Here is a 19,851-nt window from a genome sequence, read left to right as displayed (position 1 = left end):
CCCGATCCATGGCCAATCCACCTAACCTGCACATCATTGGACTGTGGGAGGCGCTCCCAGAGGAAACACATGCAGACGGGTCGCTGGAGCTGTGAGGCAGCAGAGATGGCTGAAGGACCGTCTGCCAACGGTGGGGCAAAGAGAGTGGGCGATGTTCTTGGAGGGTTAGAAAGTTGCAGGAGGTTACAGAGACAGGGAGAGAACAGATCCATCAGGGGTTTAAACACAAGGGTGAGAATTTTAAATTTGAATTATTTTAAATCACTGTGGAAATCAGTAAAAGGAATAATGAACCCAGCAGGTTCCTGAATGACCGTCTCGAGAAGGGACGTTGGCGTCCTTACTCAGTCTGGCCTACATGTAACTCCGGCCCTCTGAAGCCGCCCACACCGCGGTTCAAAGTTCCATCATCACCTTCTCAATGGCATCTAGTTACAGGCGATATTACCAGCGGCATTTACATTCCGAGAGTACGTTTAATAGGAAGATAACTGGCACACCGATGGCAAGCACATGATGGACAATGCCAGCCTGCCCTGGAAAACACTAGAGTTGGGGAGATAAGCACGGGATGAATTGGCTGGTCCAAGCAACTCGTGAACACAGGAAATGTATTTGTCTTTGAACTAACGATAGTGATGCCTGTTCTCTCGCGGAAAATGAAAATTCTTTATTTGTGAGCAATGCAGATGTAATGGGCAGGATTCTCCGACCCCACGCCGGGTTGGAGAATTGCCGGGGGGGGGGGGGGGGGGGGGGATCACGCGATGCTCCGCCGGTTCTCTGGTGACTGGAGAATCGGCGCCATTGGTGGGGTGCTGGTCGGGAGCTTCTCTACCCGCCGCCCCCCCCCCCCCCGGTGATTCGGTGCCCGCCGAGTTAGGCCGAGTCCCGCCACTGCCGTTCTCGCGTGGTCCTCCCCAGCGGGACCTCGGCGTTCATGCTGCGGGGCCGGCCTGGTCCGGGGGGGGGGGGGGGTTCCCCCCGTGACTTTGGTGCAGCTTGTTGGAGTGGAGATCTCAATCTTCCTGGACCTCTTCATCACCCTTGCTTGTTGTTTGCAACGTAAAAGTCCAGCTCTGGGGTTACCAACTATCATTAGACATATTGCCACAGGAATGCCCACCTTCAACTGTCCCGAGTCCACATTCTGATGTGTCACCAGCACAACCATCTTCATGTAGCAATGGTCATTGGGAAGCAGACAGACTCGATCGGATGATTATTGGCTGTCAAGTTTGAATTAAAGTAGGAGTTTCTCCTACCTCCTGCCCCATCGGCACGGGCGGCACGATGGCACAGTGGTTAGCAGTGCTGTCTCACAGCGGCAAGGACCCGGGTTCAATTCTGGCCTCGAATGGCTGTCTGTGTGGAGTTTGCACTTTCTCCCCTTGTCTGCGTGGGCTCTGGTTTCCTCCCACAGTCCAAAGAAGTGCAGGATAGGTGGTTTGGCCATGATCAATTGCCCCTTAGTGCCCAAAGATGTGCAGGTTAGGTGGAGTTACAGGGGTAGGGCGGGGGAGTGGGCCTAGGTAGGGTGCTCTTTCAGAGGGTCGATGCAGACGCTATGGGCCAAATGGCCTCCTTCTGCACTGTAGTGATTCTATGATCTCTAACATTTTTAGAACTGATAAACAAAAATGTTCAAAAAAAATGAAAAACAATAAACTTTCCTCTGGTTATTGGAAGCAGCGTCCAGGAGGTTAATCTTTAATAGTCTCTGGAGGGTCGGCAACCCGGTCCAGGTCTCAGTAGATCATGCAGGTCAGACAACTGCCAGGATGATCCTGTCCAGGAGATTGATATTGTTTTGGAACAATGTAACTTAGGTGGCTCAACCAGAGGGACTGCAGGCCTATCGGGAGTGATCACTCTGATTTACCTTCCTTCTGCCATCCGGCTTCTCCCTCAGTTTCCTCTGTAATAATTCAGCCGCAAAACATAATTCAGTCACTGACTGCTTATTCCTCTGCAGACGGTTCTGAAGTTAGCAGAGGTTATCTGCCTCGCTCCTTAGTGGAAATGAGCCTGGAATTAAAGTCAGGAGGTGATTTTCTTTTTCCGTTTACTGTGCTGAGGTAAACACTTTGGGCCCAGACAAAGGTTTGTATTCTTTGAGCTTGCTTTTAGATGCTTTGACAGTAATTGATTTTTTTGAAGAGATGGTGCATGTCTCATGAACAACAAAGAAGACACCTCTGATTTAGCCAGAGATTGAAAGGTTAGAAATTCAAACTTCAGAGTTGAGTTCTGATTTTAAAAAGACAGGGGTTTGGTCTTTGGTGGGTGCTTTTCAACTCGCCAGGAATGGGTTAGCCGCTCTCGGGCTTTACTGGGACCCGGGTGGCACTGTCAGGGTAGCAAGCTGGCAGTGCCACGGTACCGGTGTGCCAGTTGGAGTGTCAGGGCACCACCTTACCCGGCCCCCGACCACCCGAGGGGTCTCCAATGGTCTGGGAGGCCCCCCCAATGGTCTGGGTCTCGCATGCGATTCGCCCACTGTGCCCAGATCCACGGCTGGTGCAACAGGGTATGCTGAATCGCACCCACAAGTTGTTTGAAGTTTTGTCCACTCTCTCCGACGCTTTAGCTCCACTGCTGCACGTTCCCGATGAATCCTGATGAGGCTCTCAATGCCTTCGCGACTCAACCTTCTCCATTTTGGTTGGTCACAAGTCAGAGTCTCCCATGACTATGTGGGAGGGTGGTGGTGGTGGGGGGGGGGGGGTGTTTGACCTCTTTGGGGATGCTTTGAAGACATTCCCAAAGCGTTTCCGTTGTCCTCCTGCAATTGTTTGGGAATCTGGTTTCAGGCCTTCGAGCCACACATCTCACTCAGTGGAGCTGCCTGTGAGTAACCAGCGCCTCGATACTGGACAGGTTGACTTGGGAGAGGACGCTGCTGTTGGATCAAATTTCTTACCGGCAGATTTGAAGGAGCTTGCGAAGACAACGCTGATGGTCTTTCTCCAGTGCTTTGAGATGCCTGTTATAGGCCATCCAAGTCTCTGAAGGATATAAGAACACTGGGATCACAGCTGCCCAGTAAACCACAACTTTACTCTTGGGGTTGAGATCGTGGTCCTGTTGGGGAAGCGCTCATAGCTGAATAATGACCAAGTGAGCAAGTGTAACAAGTAGTTTAAGCACACTGTCTGCATGAAGGATGAAGAAAACAAGATTCCTTTATTCCGCCGGTATCAAAACTGTAAATTGTCAAGGGAAGTACAGCTCTAGATATCAACTATTTACAGAGAATATTTATCACTTTTCACGTCCTAGTTGGGCCTTGGCACCTCAGTGCAGCACTCAACAGGTGTGTCCAAGCTTGCCCACCTGCCCAATTCCTTGTTTCATTCCTGCCCATAGACTTGGAGGTGCTGCCTCTAGATCCTAATTCCCCTTCCTGGCTCCTCAGGGGCTTCAAGCAGCCCTTGGCCCCTGCCCCTCACAGGTCCTGGTCTTCTCCAGGTTGCTGTCTCCCTGGTTCTGCCCCCTCAGCTTGTCAAAGACACTTCTCCCTGGAGGGAGGGGGCCCACAGCGGCCGACCAGTTCCCCTACTAGGTGCAGTTTCCTAACATCGCCACCTGCTGTTGGGGGCCCCGTTACAAAAGTATCAAAGGGGTGCGGCTGCCCAGACACTGTCTTCCAACAACGAGTAAACAACACCAGGAGAAGCTGGGAAGGGGAATAAAGCAGTTTTCTTATTTTCTGGGGTCAAACCATAGCTACACATTTCACCTTGGCCACAAAGGGGCCCAAACAATTGCCTGAAAAAAAACATCAGTTGATGGTTAAGCAATGCAGTGGCTGAGTGAGCTGCCGGGACACGGTGGCACAGCGGTTAGCACTGCTGCCTCACAGCGCCAGGGACCCGGGTTTGATTCCAGCCTTGGGCGACTGACTGCGTGGAGTCTGCACGTTCTCCCTGTGTCTGCATGGGTTTCCTCCGGATGCTCCGCTTTCCTGCCACAATCCAAAGATGTGCAGGTTACGTGGATTGGCCGTGCTAAATTGCCCCCTCATGTCCAAGATTAGGTGGGGGTTATGGCGTTACGGGGATAGGGCGGGGAGTGGGCCGAGATAGGGTGCTCCTGTGGGGAATTGGTGCAGATTCGATGGGCTGAATGACCTCCTTCTGCACTGTAGGGATTCTATGATTATGATGATTCAAGCCTTGGACTCAATTTTGCGCAAATTGACTGTTGGACTCTCATTTTTGACCGCTGTAAGGGTCAGAAATAAAAAAGAGCGAATTCTCAGTCCCTGCAGATCACTTGCCAAGAAGCAGCACTAAAGGAGCGGCTCACCGGGAAGTGGCACAAAGGCCGGACACATCCTTGGTGCAGTGCAGGAGAGGGGGTCCTCAGAGGCAGTGTAAAGGGAGCTTTACCATGCCTGATACACAGTTTGACCTGGAGTTAATAGGGGCTCGATGGGTGGCAATGTGTTCTTCCCTTCAACAGTGACATCCTTCTTCCGTTCACACAATAATTCACACATTAAAAACTAAATCTGAAACTGTTACTGATTCTCTGTTGTGTGTGGGGGGGGTTGGTGTAGGTTAGATAAACATGAAGCTCAACGATTTACTTTTCTCTGGGAATCTGTACAATTTAGAATTCTGCACTAAACTAATTGTTTACTTAGCTTCCAGTAAAAGTGCAGGAACTGCCTTATCTTCGGCAGAGCTCTGATCATTCCAACTGGGAACCGTTCCACGCTGATCTTCCAGACGGCACCGCGGTCAACATTTAACCTTTTGCTCGTACTCAAATTGGCTGAAGTGGCCCACTTTAAAGAAAAACTCAGCCAATAAATAAAAACTTCTGTACTTTTGCATTGCCCAAGAAGTACAACTGGATTTGTCATCTCCCAAATCAAAAGAGTGCTTCCTGTCACTTTGTAGCAATTATCTTACAGAAATTGCTGTACATTCCAATGTTCCTTGAATATTTGTAAGGCAGAGCTAGATAGATTCCTGATTAACAAAAGGGGGAAAGGTTATCGGGAATGGGCTGGAATGTGGGGACTAAGTTACAGTCCGAGCCCATTGCGAGTCCGCCCTGCTACCGCTGCTAGCGATGATGGAGAATTTGGCTGCACCTTTCGTTGGCAGCGGATTGCTAAACTCCTGCCACTTGTCAATGGAATTTCCCATTGAAGCCGCCTGGAAATCCACAGGTGGGGGTGCGCTAACAGCGGGATCAGAGAATTCCCCCGCCAGGAGAACCCCGCCCCATATCAGCCACGATCTTAATGAATGGTGGAGCAGGCTCGAGGGGCCGAGTAGCCTACTCCTGCCCTTATTTCCTTCCATTGGGCAGCCTGGCCCCCTTCAAAGTGAGGGTTGACGTGCAAAAACTGCAAGTTATATCTTTATTCTGTGTAATTTTAAAATAACCGGGTTTAAACTGGAGTTTGCCGTCTCTTTGGATCCGATGAGGACATCCAGCAGACAGGGCGGGATTTTCCGCGCACTCCGCTACGAGTTTTACAGCAGCGAAGGCCGCCCACCATTCACCGGTGCCGGGATCTTCTGATCCTGTCGTTGTCAATGGGGTTTCCCACTGACTGCCCCCCTCCGCTGGAGGGACTGGAAGATCCTGCCAGCGTGAACGACTGGAAAATCCTGACCTCTATTTGCAAGGAGAAGAAGTTAACGTGAGACTCTATCTGCTGTGATGAGTTTTAAAATTTGCAGGTATGAAACACAGACATGTAGGTCGGGATTCTCCGACTCCTTCCTGGGTCGGAGAATTGCCGGGGGGCCGACGCCGGCTCGCTGATTCTCCGGCGCTGATTTTCGAGTGCCTGCGGGATCGCCGCCGCTTTCAACGGCCCCCGACCGGCGATTCTCCGGACCTCGACGGGCTGAGTGTCCGCCGACTTCGGCCGAGTCCCGCCGGTGTGGGTTACGTATGGTCCTACCCAGCGGGACCTTTGAGTTCTGTCTGCGGGGGCCGTCCTGGTGGGGGGGCGGAGGATTCCGACCCCGGGGGGGGGGGCCTCCACGTTGGCCTGGCCCGTGATCGGTGCCTACCGATCGGAGGGCGGGCTAGTTCCGTGGGGGGCCTATGTTCCTCCGCGCCGGGCCCCTGTAGGGCTCCGCCATATTGCCCGGGGGCTGGCGCGGAGACGGGAACCCATGCGCATGCGCGAACTCGAGCCAACTGTGGCACGCCAGCTTTCGGACACCACTCCGGCGCCGTACTAGCCCCCTAGGAAGGGGTGGGTAGCTGCCAGTTGAGGCCTGTTGACGCCGGAGTGGCTCGCGCCACTTTTCACGTCGGCGTCAGAGCTTGGCCGCAGGATTGGAGAATCTTGGCCGTAATTTCCCGGCTACCCCACGGTCAGCGGTTTGATTCCTATCCATTGACAACATTATAAAGTGTGGTTCGGCGTTGGTATCATTATCCAGGCGTAAGACACAACTGCCACTCTAATTCATTGGAAGCCTGAGCTTGCTATCATTTTCAGGGAAAGTGCTTCAACTTCAAAGGGTAAAGGGTAATGATGTAAAGAATAGGTCAAGCTATTAACCGAGAGTTTTATCCCAGTCACCACTGAACCAGAGAGATTGACTGAATATGCGAATGAACCGGCTGTGTTATATTGGGAAACTACTTTCCCAAAGCCAGACCCCGTCAGCTTAAGGCATGAACTGTAAATATTCAGAAATCGGCCCAGTGTTTTTTAATATATTCTTTGATGGGACATGGGCATTGTTGGCAAGGTCAGCATTTGTCACCTATCCCCAATCTTCTATGACTGACTGTTTCATTCGGCCATTTCAAGGGGCAGTGAAGAGTCAACCACATTAACATAGAACGATACAGCGCAGTACAGGCCCTTCGGCCCTCGATGTTGCACCGACATGGAAGAAAACTAAAGGCCATCTAACCTACACTATGCCCTTATCATCCATATGCTTATCCAATAAATTTTTAAATGCCCTCAATGTTGGCGAGTTCACTACTGTTGCAGGTAGGGCATTCCACGGCCTCACCACTCTTTGCGTAAAAAACCCACCTCTGACCTCTGTCCTATATCTATTACCCCTCAATTTAAGGCTATGTCCCCTCGTGCTAGCCACCTCCATCCGCGGGAGAAGGCTCTCGCTGTCCACCCTATCTAACCCTCTGATCATTTTGTATGCCTCTATTAAGTCACCTCTTAACCTTCTCTCTAACGAAAACAACCTCAAGTCCATCAGCCTTTCCTCATAAGATTTTCCCTCCATACCAGGCAAAATCCTGGTAAATCTCCTCTGCACCCGTTCCAAGGCTTCCACGTCCTTCCTATAATGAGGCGACTAGAACTGTACGCAATACTCCAAATGCGGCCGTACTAGAGTTTTGTACAACTGCAACATGACCTCATGGCTCCGGAACTCAATCCCTCTACCAATAAAGGCCAACACACCATAGGCCTTCTTCACAACCCTATCAACCTGGGTGGCAACTTTCAGGGATCTATGCACATGGACACCGAGATCCCTCTGCTCATCCACACTACCAAGAATTTTACCATTAGCCAAATATTCCGCATTCCTGTTATTCTTTCCAAAGTGAATCACCTCACACTTCTCCACATTAAACTCCATTTGCCACCTCTCAGCCCAGCTCTGCAGCTTATCTATGTCCCTCTGTAACCTGCAACATCCTTCCGCACTGTCTACAACTCCACCGACTTTAGTGTCGTCTGCAAATTTACTCACCCATCCTTCTGCGCCCTCCTCTAGGTCATTTATAAAAATGACAAACAGCAACGGCCCCAGAACAGATCCTTGTGGTACGCCACTCGTAACTGAACTCCATTCTGAACATTTCCCATCAACTACCACTCTCTGTCTTCTTTCAACTAGCCAATTTCTGATCCACATCTCTAAATCACCCTCAATCCCCAGCCTCCGTATTTTCTGCAATAGCCGACCGTGGGGAACCTTATCAAACGCTTTACTGAAATCCATATACACCACATCAACTGCTCTACCCTCGTCTACCTGTTCAGTCACCTTCTCAAAGAACTCGATAAGGTTTGTGAGGCTTGACCTACCCTTCACAAAACCATGCTGACTATCCCTAATCATATTATTCCTATCTAGATGATTATAAATCGTATCTTTTATAATCCTCTCCAAGACCTTACCCACCACAGACGTTAGGCTCACCGGCCTATAGTTACCGGGGTTATCTCTACTCCCCTTCTTGAACAAAGGGACCACATTTGCTATCCTCCAGTCCTCTGGCACTATTCCTGTAGCCAATGATGACCTAAAAATCAAAGCCAAAGGCTCAGCAATCTCTTCCCTGGCTTCCCAGAGAATCCTAGGATAAATCCCATCCGGCCCCGGGGACTTATCTATTTTCACCTTGTCCAGAATTGCCAACACTTCTTCCCTACGCACCTCAATGCCATCTATTCTAATAGCCTGGGTCTCAGCATTCTCCTCCACAATATTATCTTTCTCTTGAGTGAATACTGACGAAAAGTATTCATTTAGTATCTCGCTTATCTCCTCAGCCTCCACACACAACTTCCCACCACTGTCCTTGACTGGCCCTACTCTTACCCTAGTCATTCTTTTATTCCTGACATACCTATAGAAAGCTTTTGGGTTTTCCTTGATCCTACCTGCCAAAGACTTCTCATGTCCCCTCCTTGCTCGTCTCAGCTCTCTCTTTAGATCCTTCCTCGCTTCCTTGTAACTATCAAACGCCCCAACTGAAACTTCATGCCTCATCTTCACATAGGCCTCCTTCTTCCTCTTAACAAGAGATTCCACTTCTTTGGTAAACCACGGTTCCCTCGCTCGACCCCTTCCCTGCCTGACTGGTACGTACTTATCAAGAACATGCAATAGCTGTTCCTTGAACAAGCTCCACATATCCAGTGTGCCCAACCCTTGCAGCCTACTTCTCCAACCAACACATCCTAAATCATGTCTAATGGCATCATAATTGCCCTTCCCCCAGCTATAACTCTTGCCCTGCGGGGTATACTTATCCCTTTCCATCACTAACGTAAAGGTCACCGAATTGTGGTCACTGTTTCCAAAGTGCTCACCTACCTCCAGATCTAACACCTGGCCTGGTTCATTACCCAAAACCAAATCCAATGTGGCCTCGCCTCTTGTTGGCCTGTCAACATATTGTGTCAGGAAACCCTCCTGCACACATTGTACAAAGAATGACCCATCTAATGTACTCGAACTATATCTTTTCCAGTCAATATTTGGAAAGTTAAAGTCTCCCATAACAACTACCCTGTTACTTTCGCTCTTTTCCAGAATCATCTTCGCCATCCTTTCCTCTACATCCCTAGAACTATTAGGTGGCCTATAGAAAACTCCCAACAGGGTGACCTCTCCTTTCCTGTTTCTAACCTCAGCCCATACTACCTCGGAAGAAGAGTCCCCATCTAGCATCCTTTCCGCCACCGTAATACTGTCCTTGACTAGCAGCGCCACACCTCCCCCTCTTTTGCCCCCTTCTCTGAGCTTACTAAAACACCTAAACCCCGGAACCTGCAACAACCATTCCTGTCCCTGCTCTATCCATGTCTCTGAAATGGCCACAACATCGAAGTCCCAGGTACCAACCCATGCTGCCAGTTCCCCTACCTTATTTCGTATACTCCTGGCATTGAAGTAGACACACTTCAAACCACCTACCTGAACACTGGCACCCTCTTGCGAAGTCAAATCTGTGCTCCTGACCTCTATACTCTCAATCTCCCGTACCCCAAAACTACAATCCAGGTTCCCATGCCCCTGCTGAATTAGTTTAAACCCCCCCAAAGAGCACTAACAAATCTCCCCCCCAGGATATTGGTGCCCCTCAGGTTCAGATGTAGACCATCCTGTCTATAGAGGTCCCACCTTCCCCAGAAAGAGCCCCAGTTATCCAGAAATCTGAATCCCTCCCGCCTGCACCACCCCTGTAGCCACGTGTTTAATTGCTCTCTCTCCCTATTCCTCATCTCACTATCACGTGGCACGGGCAACAACCCAGAGATAACAACTCTGTTTGTTCTCGCTCTGAGCTTCCATCCTAGCTCCCTAAAGGCCTGCCTGACATCCTTGTCCCCTTTCCTACCTATGTCGTTAGTGCCAATGTGGACTACGACTTGGGGCTGCTCCCCCTCCCCCTTAAGGACCCGGAAAACACGATCCGAGACATCACTTACCCTTGCACCTGGGAGGCAACATACCAAACGTGAGTCTCTCTCGCTCCCACAAAATCTCCTATCTGTGCCCCTGACTATTGAGTCCCCAATTACTAATGTTCTACTCCTTTCCCCCCTTCCCTTCTGAGCAACAGGGACGGACTCCGTGCCAGAGGCCCGTACCCCATGGCTTACCCCTGGTAAGTCCCCCCCCCCCACAAGTATCCAAAACGGTATACTTGTTACTCAGGGGAACGACCGCAGGGGGTCCCTGCACTGACTGCTTCTTCCCAGTCCCTCTTACAGTTACCCATCTATCTCCAGTCTTTGGTGTAACTACTTCCCTGAAGCTCCTATCTATGACCCCCTCTGCCTCCCGAATGATCCGAAGTTCATCCAGCTCAAGCTCCAGGTCCCTAACACGGTTTTTGAGGAGCTGGAGTTGGGTGCACTTCCTGTGATGATATGATCTGCATACTCGTCTGCCATTGGGCCAGAACGTTGGCTTACCATTGGCCCTGGTCGGTCATGTGCCTCTCGACCGATTGGCCGAGAGGCTGAGTTAACCACGCCTCTATCAACGAGGTATAAATGCTCAGAAGCCTGACGATCGTTCCTTTCCACTGTAGACGATCGCCAGGCTGTGTTCTAGTTAATTAAAGCCTGACATTGGTAAATCACTCGCCTCGCGTGCAATCGATGGTGCATCACTTCCCACAGATGAAATCAGCAGGGACACTGACGGCGTCCCTCACCTCAAACATTCTGCAGGAGGAGCATTGTACTGCCTTCCATGACATCACCTCTAGATTTAAAAAAAAAAACAAGAAAAAGAAAAAGAAAGGAAGAGCTTACCTGATATTACCTCAAACCCTGCTCCCGCTGAAAGTTAAGCAAATTTAAAGGCACTCACTCACCTTCACGACAGGCCCCTGCTCCCGCTTCCCAACCACCGTGGGGTGGGGGGGTTGGTTAGAGGAGGAGATAGGGTGGGAAACACTCCACATTACTGTGGATCTGGTCACATGTAGGCCAGACCAGGTAAGGATGGCAGATTTCCTTCCCTGAAGGACATTAATGAACCAGATGGATTTTTACAACAACCGATGATAGTTTCACAATCACCATTACTGAGACTAGCTTTCATATTCCAGATTTTTATTAACTGAATTTAAATTCCACCAGGTGCCGTGGTGGAATTCAGACCTCATTCGCCTGGACCTCTGGATTATTAACCCAGTGACATTACCTTCTCACCCAAATTGTATTAATGAGTGTTTTGGTGTTAGCCCCAGGGGACATCGAAGGTGGGGGTGTGTGAAATGGGATAAGCTGTGTTGTTGGAGTATTTATTTCCGGCAGTATCCTTCAGCATTTGATGTCTGTGGTTGTCCTTAGGAAGCTATCTTTGTCCTGATTTTTGTATTGCTGCTCTTCAGTTCAATAGGATAAAACCCCAAAAGCCAACCATATGAATGAGAAAAACCCTTGGCCATTGCCCATCCACCATCGGTGGGGCCTAATTTCTATTGCCAGCTACGCCGCTGGGGGTTATGATGATTAAAAAATCGAACTGTATGGTGAATGCTATATCGCTAATAATAAACCTGGCCCCTCTTCTCATTCCCTTTTGCTTGTCCTCTCTCCCTCACACAATGACACCGTATATTGCCCACATGTTTCTGACCAGAGCCACAACTCTTCTACATCCTAACTAGCCTCTTCATGATCATATTCCCCACCCCATGGGCGGGATTCTCCGACTCCCCCCCCCCCCCCCCACCCCCGGCCGGGTCGGAGAATCGCCTGGGGCCGGCATCAATCCAGCCCCCGGCATATCCCGAATTCTCCGCCACCCGAGATTCGGTGGGGCGGGAATCGTGCCGCGCCGGTCGGCGGGCCCCCCGTGGTGATTCTCTGGCCCGCGATGGGCCGAAGTCCCGCCGTTGGCAAGCCTCTCCCACCGGTGTGGACTAAACCACCTACCTTACCGGCGGGATTGGCGGCACGGGCGGGCGCCGGGGTCCTGGGGAGGGAGGGCGTGGGGCAATCTGACCCTGGGGGGTGCCCCCATGATGGCCTGGCCCGCGATCGGGGCCCACTGATCGGCCGGTGGGCCTGTGCAGTGGGGGCACTCTTTTTCATCCGCCTTCGCCATGGTCTTCATCATGGCAGAGGCGGAAGAGACCCCCTCCCCTGCGCATGCGCCGGTATGACGTCAGCAGCCGCTGACACTCCGGCGCATGCGCAGACGTACTCTGGCCGGCGAAGTCCTTTCGGCCCCGGCTGGCGTGGCGCCAAAGGCCGTTCACGCCAGCCGCCGGTGCAGGAAACACTCTGGCGCGGGCCTAGCCCCTCAATGTGAGGGCTTGGCCCCTAAAGGTGCGGAGACTTCTGCACCTTTGGGGCGGCCAGACGCCGGAGTGGTTCACACCACTCCAACACGCCGGGACCCCTCGCCCCGCCGGGTAGGGGAGAATCCCGGCCCATGTCCTTCATTTGATGCTTTTTCAGGCTTAAATGAAGAACTTGTATTGTGGGGATCCCGAGCAAGGGAGTAGATCTCTGGGGTTATAGTGTTTCAGCCCGAATCCGGGATTAAGCATCTCTGCCTAAACTCACCAGCTGCTGGAGCCCTCATCCAAGCCTCTATTACCTTTAAACTTGACTATTCCAGCACTATGCTGGGCGGCCACCCATTTTCTACTTTCTATAGCCCATCCTGCTGCCTGAATGCTAACTTGTATCAGGTCCCATTCACTCATCACGCCGATGCTCGCTGACCCAATCCACCAACACCTCCATTTTTAAATTCTCACTCCTGTGGTCAAATTCTTCCATGGCCTGGCCCCTTCCTATGACCTGTAACCTCCTCCAGCCCCACAGCCCTCTGAGAAGTCTGTTCTTCTCCACCTTTGGAATCTTGTGCTGGACCAATTTTCCTCACATCCCATCGGCAGCCATGCCTTAAGTTGCCTAGACCTTGGGAATATAGAACATAGAACATATAGTGCAGAAGGAGGCCATTTGGCCCATCGAGTCTGCACCGACCCACTTTAAGCCCTCACTTCCACCTTACCCCCGGAACCCAATAACCCCTCCGAACCTTTTTGGACACTAAGGGTAATTTAGCATGTTCAATCCACCTAACCTGCATGTCTTTGGACTGTGGGAGGAAACCGGAGCACCCGGAGGAAACCCACGCAGATAGGGGAAGAACGTGCAGACTCTGCACAGACAGTGACTCAGCGGGGAATCAAACCTGGGACTGTGGCGCTGTGAAGCATAGGAGTTAGGGGCAAAAGTAGGCCTTGCAGCCCTTCAAGCCTGCTCCTCCATTCAATAAGATCATGGTGGATCCAGCCGTGGATCCAGCTCCACTTTACCATCTGCCACTCTGTCCCAATTCAGTCCTTGTTGGGAGAGCCAACCACACTGGGCCCTGGTTGGGCCGGCTTTTATGTATAGTCTTTGACAAGCTCCAGCTGGGGGGGCCTCCACCCCCTACCTGGGAAGCTCGTAATCCACGGGCCCTACGGGGAGATCGACAATGGTTTCCAAATTGGCTTTTCCTACATTACAACAGTGACTACGCTTCAAGTTCTTAATCAGCAATAAAGTACCTTAGGACAACCTGGGGTCTTGGAAGGTGCTATAGAAATGCAAATCTTTCTATTCAAGGAAGTGCAGAGGTTCACAAATTAAGTACACACGCTGAAGCATTTTAAGCAATCAATAAGGTAACTGGCCAATGAGGGCCTGAGTTAACCTCTGGTTTTGCCTGTTCCCCTTTTAGGTGAGAAATGGTACAAGCACCACTTGACGTACAAGATCATAAACTGGCCCCGGTACCTGGAGCAAAACCGAGTGAAAATGGCCGTGAGGACAGCCTTCGAGCTGTGGAGCAATGTATCGCCGCTGACCTTCTGGGAGGTGACTGATGGCCCTGCGGACATCCGCTTGGCGTTCTACCAGGGCGAACACAATGATGGGATTGGCAACGCTTTCGATGGACCAGGTGCTGACTGCTGTCTCATCGTAAGATTCCTATTTAACATGCAGTCCTACTTAGTTCCCTCGCCACTGGGTTCAGCTCAGGGACCATAACCAGAAGAGAGAGAAGGAGAAATGTTTCATGCAGCAAGTTTTTAATGATCTGGAATATACTGCTTGAAAGGGTGGCAGAGGCAGCTTCAATAGTGACTGTCGAAGGGCAATTGGAGTACTTAAAAAGAGCAAACAATTCTGGGTGGTGCGGAAAAAGTAGGGGGGGGGGGGAAGGGATCTAATTTCATAGCTCTTTTAAAGACCTGGTATAAACACAGTGGGCTGAATGGCCAATGAGCAGATTCCATTAGTCACTCCACCAATATCACAACCCTAAACAACGTGCATCTACGGGACTGTTTGAAGAGATTGACCCCAGTGTTTGCCTGATGAGAGAAATGATTCCTCGGTTTTCCATCCAGTAACCCTCTGAAAGCTCGTGTGTCGCAGTCAGGAGACGAGACTCGTTTTTGACACCTGTCACAGTCGAATAGCCTTCCTGCACTTGCTGTCTAGGTCAGCAGATGAAGTTGGGGTGAGGTAGAAGATGGCTGCCAGTATGTGTACCTGAACATGTGTCTGCTCCCTTAGCTAAGGATGGGGGTGGATAGAAATGGGTACAACATCAATTCAGGCCCTTATTGGATGATGGGGCAGCATGGTGGCACAGTGGTTAGCGCTGCTGCCTCGCAGCGCCAGGGATCCAGGTTCAATTCTGGCCTTGGGTCACTGTCTGTGCGGAGTTTACACTTTCTCCCCATGTCTGTGCGTGTTTCCTCCGGATGCTCCGGTTTCCTCCCATAGTCCAAAGATGTGCGGGGATGGGACAGGGGAATGGGACCTAGGTAGGTTAGGTGGATTGATGATCAATGAGTTATGGGGATTGGTGTGGGCCTAGGTAGCGTGCTCTTTCAGAGGGTCGGTAGAGACACGGTGGGTTGAATGGTGTGATTCTGCACTCTAGGAACTCTATGGTTTCATGGTTCTGAATACAAGGGGCTGGAACCAAGCTGGACAAAAGACGAGGTGCAGTTCTTAAAATTTTAATCACTGAAATATTCATGTAACGTTGTGTTTGTGAAATTCTGTTGAGCTCTTACTGATGATAAGATGGGTTTGAGATGACATTAAGAAGATGGCTTAAGAGGGCAGCACGGTGGCACAGTGGATTAGCCCTGTTGCCTCATGGCGCCGAGGTCCCAGGCTCGATCCCGGCTCTGGGTCACTGTTCGTGTGGAGTTTGCACATTCTCCCCGTGTTTGCGTGGGTTTCGCCCCCGCAACCCAAAAGTTGCACAGACTAGGTGGATTGGCCACGCTAAATTGCCCCTTAATTGGAAAAAAAATGAATTGGGTACTCTAAATTTTTTTTAAAAAAAGATGGTAGGGCAGCATGGTGGCCTAGTGGTTAGCACAACCGCCTCATGGCGCTGAGGTCCCAGGTTCGATCCCGGCTCTGGGTAACTGTCCGTGCGGAGTTTGCACATTCTCCCCGTGTCTGCGTGGGTTTCGCCCCCACAACCCAAAAATGTGCAGAGTAGGTGGATTGGCCATGCTAAATTGCCCCTTAATTGGAAAAAATAATTGGGTAATCTAAATTTAAAAAAAAAAAGAAGATGGCTTAAGAAGCCAAGAAGAAATGGGAAGTCTCCATGAAAATTTACTAAGACCTTCATGAAACGACTGCCTGTAGTTTTGGGCTTCACACTGTAAGACAGATATTGAGGCTGGTTCATTACAAGGATGCCTGGCACGAGGAAATGGAAAAACAAAGCCTTGAAAAATCGGACAGTTGTCCTTTGGACAATGCAGGGTGACGGACTGTGTGTTAAAGATTGTAAAAGAGTGGGACAAGGTAGATAGAAACAGATTATTTGCAGAGGTTGATCGATTTGGATCGAGGAGAACACAAAATGAAATGGCAGAGATCTCAAACAGAGGGCAGGACAACCCTCTCCGCGTGATGCTTTAAAGTGGAATCCACTTCCCATGTTAGTGGTTAAGGCAGAAGTTCCCCATGCTTTCTCCTGCACGGCCTCTGTATCTTGAGGTGGGATTTTCCAGCCCCTTCGCGGCATGTTTTCTCCCCAGCGGTGGGGAGCCGGAAAGTCTGTGGCAGAAACCCTTCCCGGGACTTTCCAATCCTGCCGATGTCAACAGAAATTTGAACGCGTTTTCTGACACCGCCCCTGGAGCCACGACAGAGCCGTAAAATTCCTTAACATCAACCCCCAACCCCAGTTTAGCACCAGATATAGGTTTTCCACTAAATTTGTACGCGGTTCCAGTTGGGAAATGGGAGATGCTGGGATGAAATCAATCCCTTATATCAACACCCAAAAGTTGAATGGGAGTCTGAATCGAAAGGGATAAGGAGTTGCAGGAATATCAAACAGGTCAAATGAATAACGTCTGAACTATTTGCTCATGTGAAGGGTGATCAGCAACATAGATTAGGCCGAATGACCAGTTTCTGTGTGGGAACAACATTAAAAGACATAGGTCAGAAACGTTCAGTTATGAGGACCGGTCAGATATAATGGGCTCTTTCAGGTTTATAGAAAAAAACAAGAGCTCACCTGAATAAGATTTTAAGGTGCTTATAAGATTTGATTGGGTCGATAGAGACAAACCATTTCCTGTGGTGGGGAGAATTCCAGACAAAGGGAAAGTGGGGTATAAAGAGCGAGACTTCAGCGAGAAGAGCGGGGGAAAAAGAATGAGACTTCTGCGAGAAGAGAGGTGAAGAAAGAGGAAGTTGTCAGAGAGTGGGATGTAAAATGTGAGTTGTCGGTGAGGAAAGATTTGCCCGGGAGCTCAGACGTCCGACTGTGATATTGCCTCACTAACCGAGACCCAATGGGCAGGGGAACGCCAAAAAACAAAGTTGTGGTTACATCTTCTGGAAAGACAAACCAGAAGAGATTCGCCACCCCACATGGCTGGCTTTGCCATTAAAAACAAACGAGTTGACCATCTCAGAGATAAACGAAGCCTGGTGAGCCTTCGGCTCAGTTTAGCCCAGAACAAGTGCTCGACCGTCCTCAGCACCTACACCCCAACACTGGAAGTTACAGACGAGTCCAAAGAGGATTATTACTCCAGCCTTGAAAATCTTTGGCCCGAGTCCCAACGGTCGACATGCTTATCCTTCTTGGCAACCTCAATGCACGAGTTGGAAAGAACAGAGAGCACTGGGGAGTTGGAATCGGTAGAAAGGGGAGAGGGGGGGGGGGGGGGGGAATCCAACGGTAACCTGTTTGTGACTAAATGCCTAGAACACGGCCTTGTCATAACCAATACTTTGTTCCATTAGATAAACAAAATACAGGGGCTCATGGCCAACGCCCTCGCTCCAAGCACTGGAACCTGCTCGACTGAATCGTCTGAGTATTACCTGCGCCACGACAGGAGGTGACAATTGCTGGACGGACCACCCTCTAATTCATTCTATGATCAACATCAATGTAACCCGGAAAGCAGCAATGGAACAGAAATTATGCTGCAGGAAGATCAACACTGAAGCAGCCAAAGACCCTGACCAGAGAGCCCTATTGAGCCAGCCCCTCACTGCCAACATAACAATTCCAGACAGTTTTCACAGCATCTGGTTTGCCCTCAAGGCCTCCGTGATCAACCGCTGTGAAGAGAAACTCGGTCACTCGACCAGGAAACACCAAAACTGGTTCGATGGGAATGACCAGGAGATCCAGGATCTGATGAGCTGCAAGCACAAGGTTTTTCTGAACCTGAAACAGCAAAACCAACTCGACAACAGGAAAACAGCTCTACAGACTGAAGGCTGAGGCCCAGCAAATAAAAAACAAACCATGACTTCAAGAACAGATGGTGAATGGAGAAAATACGGGAGATCCAGTCAGCCCACAACCATGACGCGTGAGGTTTCATTAGCTCAGCGAAGACCATCTACAACCCAAGCATGAAAAGCCACACCCCACTGCTGGCCAAGAATGGAGAGGTACTCATTAAGGATAGGGAGGCAGTCAGTGCCCGCTGGAAGGAGCACTTCGAAAACCTTTTTAACAGAGATTGTGTCTTCGATGCGAGTGTCCTCAACGCCATCCCGCAGCATCTTACCCACCACCATCTCAGCACAACCCCAATCCTGCACAAGGGAGAAATGGCCATCTGACAGCTAAAGATCAACAAGGCATCAGGAGATATCGAAGCACATGAAGGAGATGCACTATTGACATGAACACGTTATCTCATTTCCCTTAGATCTCAGCAACATTCTATTCATGACCATCTTCAAGAAAGGTGACAAGTCCGACTGCAGTAACTAAGGAGGAATTTTCCTGCTGTCAGCCACAGGGAAGGTCATCACAAGAGTCCTCCTTAATCGCCATCTCCCTGTGGCTGAAGAGCTCCTCCCACAGAGTCCCAATGCAGATTCCACTCACTAAGGGACACAACAGACATGATCTTCACTGACTGGCAACTACAAGAGAAATACAGGGAACAGCACCAACTCGTGTACATGGCCTTCTTTGACCTCACAAAGGCCTTCGACTCTGTCAACCGTGAGGGATTATGGAAGGTCCTACTCTGCTTCAGCTTCCCTCAAAGGTTTGTCACCAGCCTCCGCCTACTCCACAATGACATACAAACCATTATCCTGTCTAACGGATCCACCACAGACCCAATTCATGTTTGGACCAGCGTCAAGCAAGGCTATATCATCTCACCAATGCTCTTCTCGATCTTCCTTGCTGCAATGATCCATTTCACCCTCAGCAAGCTCCCCACTGGAGTGGAGCTAAATCACCGACTAAATGGGAATCTGTTCAACCTCCGTCGCCTCCAGCCCAGATCCAAGGTCATCCAAGGACGTCCCACCTCCGTCATTGAACAATATTATGCAGACAATGCTTGTGTCTGTGCATAGGGCCAAGCTCCAAACCATTGTCAATACCTTCACCAAGATGTACAAGAACATGGGCCTTACATTGAACATCCATAAGATAATGGTCCTCTACCAACCTGCCTCTGCCACACACCGTCCCCTAGTTATCAAAATCCACAACCATGCTTGGACAACAGGAACCAATTTCCATACCATGGGAGCCTACTGTCAACAAGGGTGAACATTGACAGTGAGGTTCACCACCACCTTTAGTGTATCAGAGTAACCTTCGGTCACCGAGGAAGAGAGTGCTTGAAGTCCAGGACCTCAGACCCACCACCAAGCCCATAGTCTGCAGAGCAGTTGTGATACACACACTCCTATATGGCTCAGAGATGTGGACTATGTACAGCAGGTACTTCAAATCCCTGGAGAGGTACCACCAGTGCTGCCTCTGCAAGATCCTGAAAACCCATTGGCAGGATAGACACATCACCATCAGTGTTCTCGCTCAGGCCAGCAGCGTCAAAGCATTGACCATGCTCCATCAGCTCCGCTGGGCAGGCCACATCATCCACATGCCTGACACGAGATTCCCGAGACAAGACTCTATTAGGAGCTGCAGCCTGGCAAGTGAACGCCGGGGGGGGGGGGGGGGGGGGGGGAATGGAACATCCTCATCAATATCTGGGGATTCTGGCCCAAGACCGCCTGAAGTGGAGGAAAAGAATCTGTGAAGGAGCTGACCATCTCAAGTCTCATCGCCA

General features: G+C 50.4%; 1 protein-coding gene across 1 annotated transcript in view; it reads left to right on the top strand.

The window, feature by feature from the left end:
• The window catches only part of mmp28 (matrix metallopeptidase 28), a 116,567-nt gene that overhangs the window by 72,984 nt on the left and 23,732 nt on the right, over positions 1 to 19,851 (top strand). The window contains exon 4 of the mRNA XM_038814230.1: positions 13,968 to 14,189. Within this exon, the coding sequence (XP_038670158.1) occupies positions 13,968 to 14,189 (222 nt within the window). The remainder of the gene's footprint in view (positions 1 to 13,967; positions 14,190 to 19,851) is intronic.

The sequence above is a fragment of the Scyliorhinus canicula genome, chromosome 12 (genome assembly GCF_902713615.1).
Source record: "Scyliorhinus canicula chromosome 12, sScyCan1.1, whole genome shotgun sequence".
NCBI lineage: Eukaryota > Metazoa > Chordata > Chondrichthyes > Carcharhiniformes > Scyliorhinidae > Scyliorhinus > Scyliorhinus canicula.
The sequence above is the reverse complement of the archived record's forward strand: the minus strand, read 5'-3'. Positions and strand labels throughout refer to the sequence as shown.